At 35.7% G+C, this 14,104-nt stretch overlaps 1 protein-coding gene across 13 annotated transcripts in view; it reads left to right on the top strand.

The window, feature by feature from the left end:
* The window catches only part of CDC42BPA (CDC42 binding protein kinase alpha), a 146,671-nt gene that overhangs the window by 115,657 nt on the left and 16,910 nt on the right, over window positions 1-14,104 (top strand). For all 13 annotated transcript variants that reach the window (XM_060754158.2, XM_060754159.2, XM_060754156.2 and 10 more), the window contains 12 exons: window positions 1,114-1,194; window positions 2,215-2,320; window positions 3,225-3,361; window positions 3,664-3,803; window positions 4,407-4,488; window positions 5,600-5,816; window positions 6,272-6,334; window positions 7,271-7,864; window positions 9,830-9,927; window positions 10,810-10,894; window positions 12,024-12,147; window positions 13,456-13,573. In XM_060754158.2, coding sequence (XP_060610141.2) covers window positions 1,114-1,194; window positions 2,215-2,320; window positions 3,225-3,361; window positions 3,664-3,803; window positions 4,407-4,488; window positions 5,600-5,816; window positions 6,272-6,334; window positions 7,271-7,864; window positions 9,830-9,927; window positions 10,810-10,894; window positions 12,024-12,147; window positions 13,456-13,573 — 1,845 coding nt within the window. The remainder of the gene's footprint in view (window positions 1-1,113; window positions 1,195-2,214; window positions 2,321-3,224; window positions 3,362-3,663; window positions 3,804-4,406; window positions 4,489-5,599; window positions 5,817-6,271; window positions 6,335-7,270; window positions 7,865-9,829; window positions 9,928-10,809; window positions 10,895-12,023; window positions 12,148-13,455; window positions 13,574-14,104) is intronic.

The following is a 14,104-nucleotide window of genomic DNA, read 5'->3' as shown; positions in this document are numbered from 1 at the left end:
CCCAGTGTCCCACTACTGGCACCATCCAAAGGATTATTACTAATACTTATTATTAGTACTTGAAATTCAGAAGGCAGAGAGCATAGAGAGAACTTATTTACAAAGGAATGAAGTTATAGGTAGGTAGTAGTTTTCTGAGAATGAGGCTTTTCTATTTGTTTGCCAGGATTATTATTAGTTATTAATAATTGTTATCTTTTAAAAGTATTTTCTGAAGGAGAGGAGGGGAGGAGAAAAAGAAACGAAAGGGAATAGGAGAGGAAGAGCCGTGACTGGTTGCTACGTGACCCATTTCGGCCAAAAAAAAAAAAACCAAAGCGGCTGAGCCCTTGCTGTTACGACCAACTGTTACGACCATCCGAATCCATGCTCAAGCCTACTGGCAAACCTAAACCATAATGGTTATTTGGGGGACAAACATGACATATAAGACAAATTTCAGTAATTACATGAAGCCTCATACCTCCCTCACCAAAGCCCAAAATACTTTACAGGGCACGGAGCAATTTCACTGAGTTTGTGGCAGTCATAGCTGTTTCAGTAAAAGCATTTTTTCATTAAAAGTGATTGGAAGTCATCTTTCATTTTGAAAAGGCGGTTGTCTTGGCCAAAATAGTCAGGCCAGCTACATGGTAAAATTCTTCCCATGCCTCCTAGGATGAAGGGAACATTTTATTTCAGATTTGTTTGTTAATTTGTTTTTGTTTTTTGGTAATGTGTGGGAAAAGGTTCTTGTGAACTACATAAACAGTTCTTGGGAAATCTGCAAACTGTACCTTTCCCATGTCTGCCATATGGAATCATTTTTATGCTTGTGAATTGCCTTTACTAAATATAAATTGTTCCTGTCTGTCATTAAGCATTAAAATTGATCCAGTGAAATATATAGTTAAATGAAATATATTTGTCAATACAGTGAATGAATGCATCTATGTTAGTGTTTGTTAAAAATACCTTTAATGTGCTTGAACATTTTGCGAGATAGAAAATGTCATTCATGTTACTCAGAGGAATTGATTCTTTCATTTATTTACTTTTTTAATTCCTCTGACCCATTTTGCAGATGTGTGTGCTTTTTATACGTAAAATAATGTTCAACGTATGTGTGTTCAGGTTTCAGATCACCCTTTGCGACCAGTTCATACACCAACCATGAGATCACCATATATTGGTTCAGGACTCTCTGTGCCAAAGGTACCAAGTAAAAAATTCAGGATAGAAGCTATATTAGAATTGCAACCAAATTCTTCCCTAAATGTAATTGCAGCTGTTAGTGTGTTTTTGAATGGGAGATACCTGAGGAAGGGACACACAGTCGAGGTGCACTTTAGATCCCCCCAGTCAGTTTCACTGAATATTTATCTCCATAGTTTAGCACATTTTGGGTATGAGGATTTAACTCAAGAGGAAAAATTTCCAGAAAGAGAAGATGCACATTGAGAGTTGGTAGGAATACTACATTCCTCAGCCACTTATTTCTTTGCTTGTTAGAATCACATTCTCAACCATTCCCTACTTTGCAAGTTATTTTAGTCAGCTTTGTCTAAAGTCATAGTAAACTTGTCATGGAAGAAGCACAAAAAATAAGCCACACAAGCACTATTACTTACCATTATATTAAAAGGATGTAAATTACCCATTCAGGGCCAAACCACCTTAAAATATTTGCATTATAATGAAGATTGCGGTCAATAGGATATTTACTGTATTGAGAAAATCTCTGTCACTTTCAACTAAAATGAGAATTGGAATTACAGAAAACAAACGTCACACTTTGATTTCTGTGCAGTAATGCATTGGAGGTTTTAGAAATTTCTTATCTTTTATATTTCCAAAAACAAAATCTGGCCCACAATGAAAAATTAACATGCTCATCTAATCATATAAAAATAAAAATAATGCGTACTATTGTTTACTTAGCTATAGAAGTTTGAAAGTATTATAAAACCTATATTTTCAACTTTGAAAGTGTCTCCTTCAAGGTGAGAGCTGACATGGGTCAGCTTTCTTTAGAATGCTGATTTTGTTCTATGAACAGTAATCAATAATGGCCAAGCTATTTTAAGACTTGAGAATTGCTTTGAGTTTGAATTGTTTAAAAATCCTAGGCTCAGCATCATCTTTCAATCTGATGTCCATTTAAACATTTTATTTTAAAATGTTTTGGCAAGCCCAACACTTGGTACCTAATATCAATTTCTGTTTATTTCACAGCCTAAGGCCCATCAGTTTGTAGTGAAATCCTTTAATACCCCTACAAAATGCAATCAGTGCACATCTTTGATGGTTGGCTTAATCAGACAGGGCTGTATCTGTGAAGGTAAGACATCAGTTATAAGCAGTTCCATAAACTAATTTTGTTATATTGCAAATAAACATTGGGTCTTCTTATGTTCATTTGAAATGTTTTTTGTACCCAGAAACAGCAGGCATTTAATAATTCGATTAAAAGATTTAGGAGTTTTGCACCATAGGATTGTGTATATATGCCTTCAGTCAACCTCATGGATTTCAGAGGGCTTTCTTAGGGAAGGAATTCTCAGAATTGTTTTTGCCAGTTCCTTTCTCTGAAATATAGCCAAGAGCACCTGGCATCCATCCAATTACTAACCCTGTTTAGCTTCCAAGATGTTGTAAACAGAAAGTGATGTGATACTAGTTTTACTTCAAATGTGAAAGAAAAATATTGAGAGAAATATTCACATGTGTTTGCTTTCACAAATTGACTGAATTGTCATACAATACTAAGAAATAGGCATAGTTGTTTTAACCATAGTTAATGGAACTAGTCATGATCCAGCTTGTAAAGATTTTCTTGCTTGTTTCACCTAGTTTTTCCCTATCTCACTCCCCCCCCCCCCCCCAATCTTCAAATATTAATCTCCTGTCTTATTGCCCTTACAGCAATTAAGGGCTGGCATCACTAGCTCTGCTTCAGCTGTTGATATAATTTAGTATAAGAAACACATGCCAAATGTGAAATAGTTTTTTGTCAATTTATTTACTTACTATATTTCTATCCTGCTCTCTCTCACCCCAAGGGGGACTCAGAGTGGCTTACAATTTGCCACAATATACATACAAAAAGCAATACATAACATAATTAATTAGCATAATCAAGTTTCTGTTATCATATATTGACAGTGGGGAGGTTTGTAATTCCAACTCTTGCATTGTTATTAAAGGCAATGCACATTCACATTGTGAACTGTTTTTCCTCCCAGTGTGTGGCTTTTCTTGCCATGTGACCTGTGCGGACAAGGCACCAGCCGTGTGCCCAATCCCACCTGACCAGACAAAGGGGCCTCTGGGGATTGACCCACAGAAAGGCATAGGGACTGCTTATGAAGGACATGTCCGAGTAAGTACTGGAGGAGGAAGTAATAATGTAATATGCTTGGTATAAATTTTCTTGCCTTTTGACTATATTTTCTTTCTGAGTATGTGAATGAGGAATAACGAAAATTGTCCTGTTTTGAAGTTCAGAGTGCTCCCATTTTTACTGCATTTTTACTGCATATATACAGTGCCTATTTCAAACTTATATTTTGACTTTGCTTTTCATTTCCAAGGTCAAACAATTAATATAAGTTAAAAGTCTTTCAAATGCCTTTTTAACATATGAATAACATACAGAATTAAATGACAATTAATGTGTTACAGGTCCCTAAGCCAGCTGGAGTGAAGAAAGGCTGGCAGAGAGCACTAGCTGTTGTCTGTGATTTCAAGCTTTTTCTTTACGATATAGCAGAAGGGAAAGCATCCCAACCCTCTGTGGTAGTGAGTCAAGTTCTTGATATGAGGTATGAAGTGTTACTATTTTTAATGATACCCACAGGAAGGACTTCCATGTTAAATACACACCATAATAAGGGTTATATCTATGGAAGTTTATCTGTCTTAGACTCATTTACTAGTTTTCATTTTCTAGTAACTACATAGTTTTATCATACATAAGTAGAAGAACACCATCATTTCCTGTAGTCAAATCAAGTGCCTAAAGTAAAGCATGATTAGGTTGCGACACTGAAGACATTAAGGTGGCCTTTACTATCATGGTTGTAAATTAGGCAGTATTTTATTGACCCGACTAATAATGAGTCAGGGTTTCTACAGCTGGAGTGTGATTTATATTTCTGTGTTGGGGGAGAGGAGCTGTTTTCTTGATTTGGGCTTCATTGCTTGCTTTTTAACCAATTATTCAAACATATATTATAGGTTTTGAATATTGAACATTTGTCTGAAATAGTAATTATATATCTGTACATCAGCTCTATGTGTCTCTGCTGAACTGAAAATAAAAAAAAAAGCCTTTCTGTTGCATAGGGCTAAATTTCCTCTATAATTAAAATTATTACTGTTTAAAACGTTATTGTCAGCAAACATTGTTTTAATCTTTTTAATAGGGATGAAGAATTCTCAGTGTGTTCTGTCTTGGCTTCTGATGTCATCCATGCAAATCGAAAAGATATTCCCTGTATTTTTAGAGTAAGTAATATATGTTATGTTCCAGTTATAATAATAATAATAAGACTATATTCTGCCCTATCTCCCTGAGGGGACTCAGAGCAGATTCCAACAAACAAAAAGGCAAACTTTCAATGCTGCAATACAACAACAAATACAAACATAATAATGCAAAATAACCCAACATATAAAACGCATTATAACATGACACTTAAAATTAAATAAAACATAACCTTTCAGATAAATTATGCTGCATATAATAGAAATGAGTAGATAGTTTTAATTGAAAGTGCATTGAAAGCATGGTCATCAGATTGAAAATAGTGATTTAAGTTTCATGGTTCTGCTTTCAGGTTTATACTATCATTGTATATAGGGCATAAACATGCCACTCCTAAACACATTCGTTTTCCTGATAGCCTGAAATTTTGTTTTAATTTTCAGTTAGATTTTATCTTTTCTTTTTCCCCAAGGATCTTAAGGCAGTATTATATATGATTTTCCAGAGACCATTTCATCCTCACACCTCTGCTGAATTACATCAGTATAAGAGAGATTGTGTGGCCCTATACAGGGTTAGTCAAAATGCATAGGCCAATAAGCCATTCAATTGAATGGCTTATTGGCCTATGCATTTTGACTAACCCTGTATTATCCTCAAGAGATACTGTTGGGAAAATAAAGATTTGAACCTGATCTTCCCATGACACATTTGGTACTCCACCAGCTGTAAACAACACTAGATCTCAGTAGTTGAACTTGAAATGAGAATATTGCAAAAAAAAAAAAACTGGCTACAAATATATTTTTTCAAATTGTATGTAGTAGTTAAATGAAGGGCATCTTTTATATCATAAAGGCCATGGAATCTGTTCCTTTTAAATTTATTTAGAAAATGTATAGTCTGTCTTTCTTCCGAAGCATGCTTCTGTCACATCATACACAAACATGATTTTAATTGTTGTTTTAATGTCATGTTTTAATTGAATGGTTTTAATGTTTTGTTTATTCATTGATATTTGTAAGGCCACCTTGAGTCCCCTTCGGGGACTCAAGGTGGGATACAAGTATGATAAATAAATAAATAAATAAATAAATAAATAAACATACCACATGTCTATCACTTTTCCAGGTTACAGCCTCCCAACTGTCAGCATCCAGTAACAAGTGTTCAATCCTGATCCTAGCTGACAGTGAGAATGAAAAGAGCAAATGGGTAGGAGTCCTAAATGAATTGCACAGGATTTTAAAGAAGAACAAGCTCAAAGATCGCTCAGTCTATGCTCCCAAAGAAGCCTATGATAGCACTTTGCCTCTCATTAAAACCACTCAGGCAGCAGCAATCATAGGTAAGTATTCACTAACCTATAGTGATAGTTGTCTGCAGTCTGTAGCCTTTTCGGTGTGGCTTCCTAACTTTGGGACTCCTTTGCCAAGAGGAACCAGAATGTCCCATCCCTGCCTGCCTTTTGATGATTACTACACCTTTCCAATGGGATTGCATCCTAAATGGCTAAGATTGACACAGCATGTTGATAAGTATTTTAGGTGAAAGTGGAAGATACTTTTGATGCTGAAACTTTGTTACTTAATATGGACTGAAAGAAGGAAGATATATTAGGAATTCAAGGATGTGGAATTCATTCTTAAGGTTCTGTCATTTCTGGTTTCTACTAATTTGTAGCTCAACATCTTGCTGTACCTGTTTTGGTTAATATTTGTTTAATAAAATATATCATTGTTAGAAACAATGGCATACAGGTCTAGTTAGATATTTTTCCATTTTCTTTTTTACTCTTAACAGATCATGAAAGAATAGCTCTGGGCAATGAAGAAGGGTTATTTATGGTTCATGTCACCAAAGATGGTAAGAGAGCTTGGCTAATATTTGTAATGTGGATAGTTGAAATAATAAACTGCACATTGTGTTCTACTCCTTCTAGCTCGATTTTTTAAGTTTCTAAGATTATTTTTAATAAATGATGTCCGTACCACATTTCTCTGTTCAAACTGTTCTTTCTTTTTTCTACCTATCCAAGTGATTTCAATCTGAGTTATGTTGGCAGATTGAACTCCACTTTTTGTCTTGTGCATGGTCCCATTCAGTACAATTAACTGAAATGAAAATCAGTTTCAATAAAGCCAGCCACTATGGTAGTTAGTGCCTCTTATACAATTATATAAGAAATTATATTAACCATCTCTGTAGTTGTTGTAATATACAAGCAGTGCCTGCTTTTTCCATTGTCATTAGGTCTAAATCTGCGGAAACTACCTCTCCATTTTCACAGAAGCATTGTTCATTTCATAGAAATGAGATAATTCATAATGTGCTTACCCTGAAAGAAGATAGAAGACAGATCTGGGTACGAGAAAATTAGAAGGGAGGGAAGATAGTAGAATTAATCTGGTACAGAAGGTGCAGAAGGGCAGAGGTTGCTTCCCCCAGGAAAATGTTGAGACTCTGTATTGTCGAAGGCTTTCATGGCTGGAATCACTAGGTTCTTGTGGGTTTTTTCGGGCTATAGAGCCATGTTCTAGAGGCATTTCTCCTGACGTTTCGCCTGCATCTATGGCAAGCTTCCTCAGAGGTTGTTGAGACTCTATTCATGCTTTGTAGCAAAACAAGGATAATACACAGGATGCCAACAGTTGTTAGCAAGAGAACACTGATTCACTCTTTATATTTTAAGATAGATGGTAAATGTCAGTGTGTTGGTACAGTATAATAGTTTCTTCATCATATTACTTGCTTGCACATCAGTAGCATGGATGCACACTACCTGTGTTTTTATTTTTGCAGAGATAATCCGTGTTGGTGACAACAAGAAAGTTCATCAGATTGAGCTTATTCCAAATGAACAGCTTATCGCAGTGATCTCAGGACGAAATCGTCACGTGCGGCTATTCCCAATGACAGCCTTGGATGGACGAGAAACTGAATTTTATAAACTAGCAGAGACAAAAGGTTGCCAGACTATAGTTTCTGGACAAGTGCGCCATGGAGCCCTTACTTGCTTGTGTGTGGCAATGAAAAGACAGGTCCTTTGCTATGAACTGAACCACAGCAAAGCACGTCACAAAAAGATTAAAGAGATCCAAGTGGCCGGCAATGTCCAGTGGATGGCGATCTTTAGTGAGCGGCTTTGTGTAGGCTACCAATCAGGATTCCTAAAGTACCCTTTGCATGGAGAAGGAAACGCACACAGTTTACTTCATCCGGATGATCACACACTGTCATTCATTGCACAACAGCCAACGGATGCCATCTGTGCAGTTGAAATCTCAAATAAGGAATATCTGCTGTGTTTTAGCAGCGTGGGGGTTTATGTAGACTGCCAAGGTCGAAGGTCAAGGCAACAGGAATTGATGTGGCCTGCAACTCCTTCCTCTTCCTGTGAGTTCCTACCATTGCATTAATTCAGTGTAGTCTCAGATTTCATTTCACTTCTTAGAAGAAAACTACATTTAATGCTTTTTATATAGCACAATACAACCAAGAGGTTACATTGTTTATTTGTTTTTGATTCAATGATGCTAAATATGATTAGGGATAAAAGTAATCAGGTACCACTCGTATTAAAGATACTCTGTTGTTCAAAAAGATATTCTATTCATAGCATGTCTATTTCTCATTAGTATTATACCCCCCTCCTCCCCAAAAAAGGCCAGACAACATTAATTATACCTTCCTTTATTACTTCTACAAAAGTAGATTCCCTTTTTCTTATTTTAAAGTATTTTAAACATCTGTGGTTTCTCAAAACCTGAGAAATTCACTTTCTTGCCGCCCCATCTCTGGATAGTCACTTATTCCAAATGTCACCAGAATCTGGAAAGTTGCAGGAATATTAAGCTAGAAGTAAAATGATTAAAATTATTTTTCCCAGTTGTAATAAATTATTCTTAGTTTATAACCAGCAATAAAATACTGGTTTTAAAACTTATCTAGTCAGTGTATATAGACTTTAAGTTGAACATGGTGCTGACACTGAAGAACCAGTGCAGTGGCGCTTTCTTCCCTTCTCCTTCCCTTTTATCCCTTTGAGCAGCCCAGAAACCACTTCCAGAGTTTCCCAACAAATGGCTTGCCTCTTCACATAGGAGTGCCTCAAATTTGAGATCTAACAGAAATCCCTATTGAATGTCCCAGCACTTTGGATGATTAGATTGATATTAATGAGAGCTTCCTCTTGAGCAGCGCCCCAATTGTAAAACTTCCTGCCAAGGAAAGATACCATATATACTTGAGTATCAGCCGACATAAATATAAGCCAAGTCACCTAATTTTACAACAAAAAACTGGAAAAACATATAAGCCAAGGGTGGAAAATGCAACAGCTACTTGTAAATTTCAAAATAAAACTAGATACCAGTAAAATTACATTAATTGAGGCATCAGTAGGTTAAATGTTTTTAAATCACAACCTCTGAGGATGCCTGCCATAGATGCAAAATATCAGGAGGGAATGCTTCTGGAACATGGCCATGTAGCCCAACTCACAACAACTCAGAGATTCTGGCCATGAAAGCCTTTGACAATACAAATGTTTTTGAATATTTACATAAAACTGTAATTTAAGATAAGACTCTCCAACTCTGTTTAAACCATTATTCTAACCCTCTTCAAGAGTAAAATAATACATGTAATAAAATAATAATAATAGAGTAAAATAATAAACGTAATAATAATAACAATAATAATAAAGTGTAATAATAAATGTAATAATAATAATAGAGTAAAATAATAAATTTAATAAAAATAATAGAGTAAAATAATGGAAATGTAATAATAATAATAATAATAAATAGAATAATAATAATAACCCAATAAAATAATAAATAACTTTGACGAAGGGGGCATTTTCAGTATAAAAAGGCTGAAAACCTCGGCTTATACTCGAGTATATATGGTGTGTAGCCTCCATCTGTTTTGACGTTACAACTGGCAGATGAAGCTGTGCTGGTCTGAACATTTGAAATTACTATATTCAACTATGTTTTAAATGTTATGTAAATATATTATATAAAATAAATGAATAGATTGTCCTATCCACTGGATTTAGCTTCTCCATTTGTGAATGGCCAGCACTGGATCGTGCCTCAAGTGTTAAGACAGTGAAAAGCAGATAATAAATAATTTTGTAAAATAGACTAAATTGGTTTATATTTCAGTTAGCATGTTGGTATATGAGTTATCACTTGTGAATAATAATTAGAAAGTTGGTAAATGCATTAAAATTAAAGCTGTTCATCTGTTTCAAGTTTAATTGGAGAACATTTGCTCCTTAAAAATGGCTATCTCTTTATCTTCAACATAACTTGTCAAATTTCTCAGAGATGAATTTTAACTTCTTTCCAGGTTATAATGCACCATACCTCTCAGTGTACAGTGAAAATGCAGTTGATATATTTGATGTGAATTCCATGGAATGGATTCAGACTATCCCCCTAAAGAAGGTAACAAGCAAAATTATATTGCAAATTAAGCATTAGACCAAGGCATTAATGGCACTAAGCAAATCTATTAGAAAAACCTGGGTAATATTTAAAATTGGCTTATCAAATAGGTATAGTTTGCGTGTGCAAGGGCGATACACCTCCCACCGCCAACACGAGAAATACACTCACACAGGTTGTTGGGATAAACAATGGTCACAACTCATTTATTGATAACAGGAACAAGGGTTGGCAGCCATGCATGGGTCCTGGATTAAGATTAGGCAGCCCACTGCTGCCCGATACCACAAAATGCCAGGGTGCCGCCAGCACAATACCGTGCCAACATAAACTCGGCACCCCTGGGACCACCAGCCGTTCCCCCCTTCCGCTAGGGGGGATACCAAGCCAGATCCAGAGCCCATGCCCCACGCCACAAAAGTGGGGGGGGGGGTGGAAACCACACTATAACAAGCAAAATTATATTGCAAATTAAGCATTAGACCAAGGCATTAATGGCACTAAGCAAATCTATTAGAGAAAGCCTGGGTAATATTTAAAATTGGCTTATCAAATAGGTATAGTATCTCTCTTTCAGATGACAAGAGTATTGTTAGAATTGATATTTATTAACTATGATTATTACAGATTTATGTTAGTATACCATATCACCATATGAAAATATGAATATCATGTATAAACAGTTGTTTCAAGGTACAGTCCATTGCTTTGAATATTCATTGCACTATCTACAACTTCCACCATTTCACATCTGTAATTAACCTTTCAAATCATCTGTTGTCATGTGCTTATAATCGAAGACAGAGTGAACAATATCAATTTTTCAATCCTAAAAAAGGAAAAAAGGAAGCAGTCTTAATTTTCTAACTTATGTGCTTTCAGGTACGCCCTTTGAACATGGAAGGATCACTAAATGTCCTAGGTCTGGAAACAGTTAGATTAATATATTTCAAAAACAAAATGGCTGGTAAGTTTAAATGTACAACAGAAATATATATTGTTATAATCCATTGTGAACTATTGTTTTCAGTCTAGAAAAATAAGGTGGCAATAGATAATGGTTTGAGGACATTCTGGGGTTTTAGCATGTCATCTTTAGTTAGTATGGACAAACATTTGTTACAATCCAAATTTGGCCCTACAGCTTTAAGTGCCTTTGAGATTCCCTTCATATTAGAGATGTTAATTAAGCATCGAAGTCAAATATATGCATCTGTGTATATGTGTGATGGTAATGTGGAAAATTTCAACAGTCCAGGTTTAATTTTCTACTCAATGTGTGACTTAATGTCTGGTCCTAGCGAATGAGTAATGACTGTACAAAACCAAACTTCTGGGAAAGGGTAAGGCAGCATTTACAAAGTGGTTTTAAAGAACAAATGATAACGTCTGTAAGTTGTGTCAGGACAAAGGAAATGTGCTACTTGGATCTTTTTCCTCAGGTAGCAAATGTTATGAATCAACTCTTGTAGCAAGTTTCTATCACTTAGCTTAACCTTTCCCTTTTTAAAAAAATTAGTAAAGTAAATCATAGAATCAAAGAGTTGGAAGAGACCTCATGGGCCATCCAGTCCAAGTCCCTGCCAAGAAGCAGGAATATTGCATTCAAATCACCCCTCAAGTAAACATTCACTTGAGCCTCATAGGATAAAAAACACTAGGAAGGGCAGTTTGGAGTGCACAAATAAGGCAGAGATGGGTCTGATTGCATCCTTCCATCATTGTTATTTCCCTGTAGCAGCTGTTTTTCTTTTTGAACCATAAGGCATTAGCATTGCGGTTTATTATTATTATTATTATTTATTATTATTATATTTATTTATATCCCACTTTTTCTCTCCATTCGGAGACTCAAAGCTGCTCAGACATGTTTGCATAAGGTGTAATTAGTGTCAGATTGCAGCTATAGCAACAGAGCTCGGGTTTTCTGATTTAGTCTTCATATTTTATTTATGCATTAGTTTGATATAATTTCCCAAAGGCTCTGTTGATAACCCTACGGCATAAGAAAAATACACAGCTTAATATACGTCTTTTAAAACATTTTCTTCAGTATTTAATTGGGGACCTATGGGGCTCTTTTTATGTTTCACTAGAGGGTGATGAGCTGGTGGTTCCTGAAACATCAGATAACAGCCGGAAGCAAATGGTCCGAAATATCAACAATAAACGGCGTTATTCCTTTAGAGTGCCTGAGGAGGAAAGGATGCAGCAGAGGAGGTCGGTATTCAACCTGTATTTGTCCTCTGTACATGCCTGTAGGCCCTGAAGATATGTTTGTCCACTGTCGGCATGGTTTCGTTTATTAGAAAACAGTTCCTGAACCCCATGTTTAGCCTTTTGTCTCTCTATCTCCTTACATTTATTTTTATATATAATTTGTATAAATGCCCATCTGAATATTTAAATCCGTTTTAAATCAAATATTTGTATGAAACAATTATTGTAATTTGGAATGCATGCCTCCACGTGTTGTATATATGTACATTTGTGTGTGTGTGTGCATATGTTGTATATATTAAAGATTGATAATAAAGTTTTACAAAAGAGGATCACATTGCTAATGAGGCATACATATTATTTCCAGAGTCTAGTATTGATACTCTACTTCTTGGGTCATTTTCATTCCATTCTCTGTAACGTATTCCAAAATTCTGATGTTAGGGGTCTTGTCTTTGTAATCTAATTCTCACATAGTTTTCAAGCCTTGTCAACATTCATGTAACAAGAGACTCACCTTGGTGTTTCATAGTGTATGAAAATATTCAGAATTATTATGACTGAAAGAGAAAAATATCAATTAGCACAGGTCAAATATTCCACTGTTTCTAGCCATTCTTTTCTTCAGTGTTTGTACACAACAGTCTGCAAATGAACCTCACACATTCAAAAACTGGAGCTACTTCTTTCCAGCATACCAGCCTTTTTCCTGGTGATTCTGCCAGGTGATCTATTCTTCTTTCTATTCAGCTCTTAAGAGTATTAAGCTTAAGAACCAGAGTTCTATGCCTCCTGTCTCTCAAAAATGCTGAGAACCCTTTTTAAAAATTGCATTGTACCATGTTGGAACTTTTCTCTACCTGCTTTTACAATGATTGTGAGAGTGAAATGTGAAGGGAAGTGCAATATTCTTCTAATTCTTCTTTTTCTTCTGTCCTTCATCTCTGCCTCCATCTTTGCAGCACCAGAGCATCACTGCGCCTGCTTCTACAACTTTTGTTGAATCTTGTGTCAACTCCCTCTCCTAATGCACTCTGAGTCTCAGTATCCATATGGACTTTTAACAAGGCACAGGCTGTTAAGCACTGAAGCCAAATCTTTCTCACCCTTTCCCTTTTCATCAGACTGGCATAGGATCAGCCTCAGACATCAGAAGTTTTCCTCCTTTTACATTTGGCCAAAAGTTTGCCTTACTGATTTATGTTTTAGAGTAACTCATATAAAATGAAATAAAAGAGACATTTCATTAGAAACAAACAAAATATATTAAAAAACCAAAATATCTGACTTGAATATCTTCTCTTGCAGGGAAATGCTACGAGATCCAGAAATGAGAAATAGATTAATTTCTAATCCAACCAACTTTAACCATATAGCACACATGGGCCCAGGAGATGGTATACAGATCCTCAAAGACCTGCCTATGGTAAGTGTACAAGAGCATAACCGCAACAGCAAGTAGCATATATGCAAAGAAAATAAAGTGAGCATTTCAATTTCAGATTGTACTATAGATTGTTAAGGACTCTGGTTTTTTGGTGAGATTCAAGCAAAGGCTGTCTTATATTTTGCCAGGTAATTGTCCTGTCTTGCTCAGCAATGTCTGTTCTTGCTGGTTCTCAGATAAAGGTCTTCCTTAGCACATGTTAAGGAAAAGAATTCTAGCTGGCAGTAGCATATAGCCATCAAAGCTAGTAGCCGCTATGCGCTGTGAATTTATCAAGCCATCAAAAGGCTTCTATCTGTGTTCTAACAAGTGTTCTAACTCTTGACATTTTTCCCATTAGTTATTTGTTTCTTCTGCAGATTTTCTTATTGTCTGGTGTTCTCTTTGGTAGAATACAGCAAAATCAATCTGGTTTCATGTTCATTTTTCCACCTTATTTGAACTATCGGAGAAGAAACAGAAAGAATGGGTCCAAGTGGTTGCTAAACAATAATTTACCCCTCTTGTTTG

The sequence above is a fragment of the Anolis sagrei genome, chromosome 1, assembly GCF_037176765.1.
Source record: "Anolis sagrei isolate rAnoSag1 chromosome 1, rAnoSag1.mat, whole genome shotgun sequence".
Taxonomy (NCBI): domain Eukaryota; kingdom Metazoa; phylum Chordata; class Lepidosauria; order Squamata; family Dactyloidae; genus Anolis; species Anolis sagrei.
The sequence above is the reverse complement of the archived record's forward strand: the minus strand, read 5'-3'. Positions and strand labels throughout refer to the sequence as shown.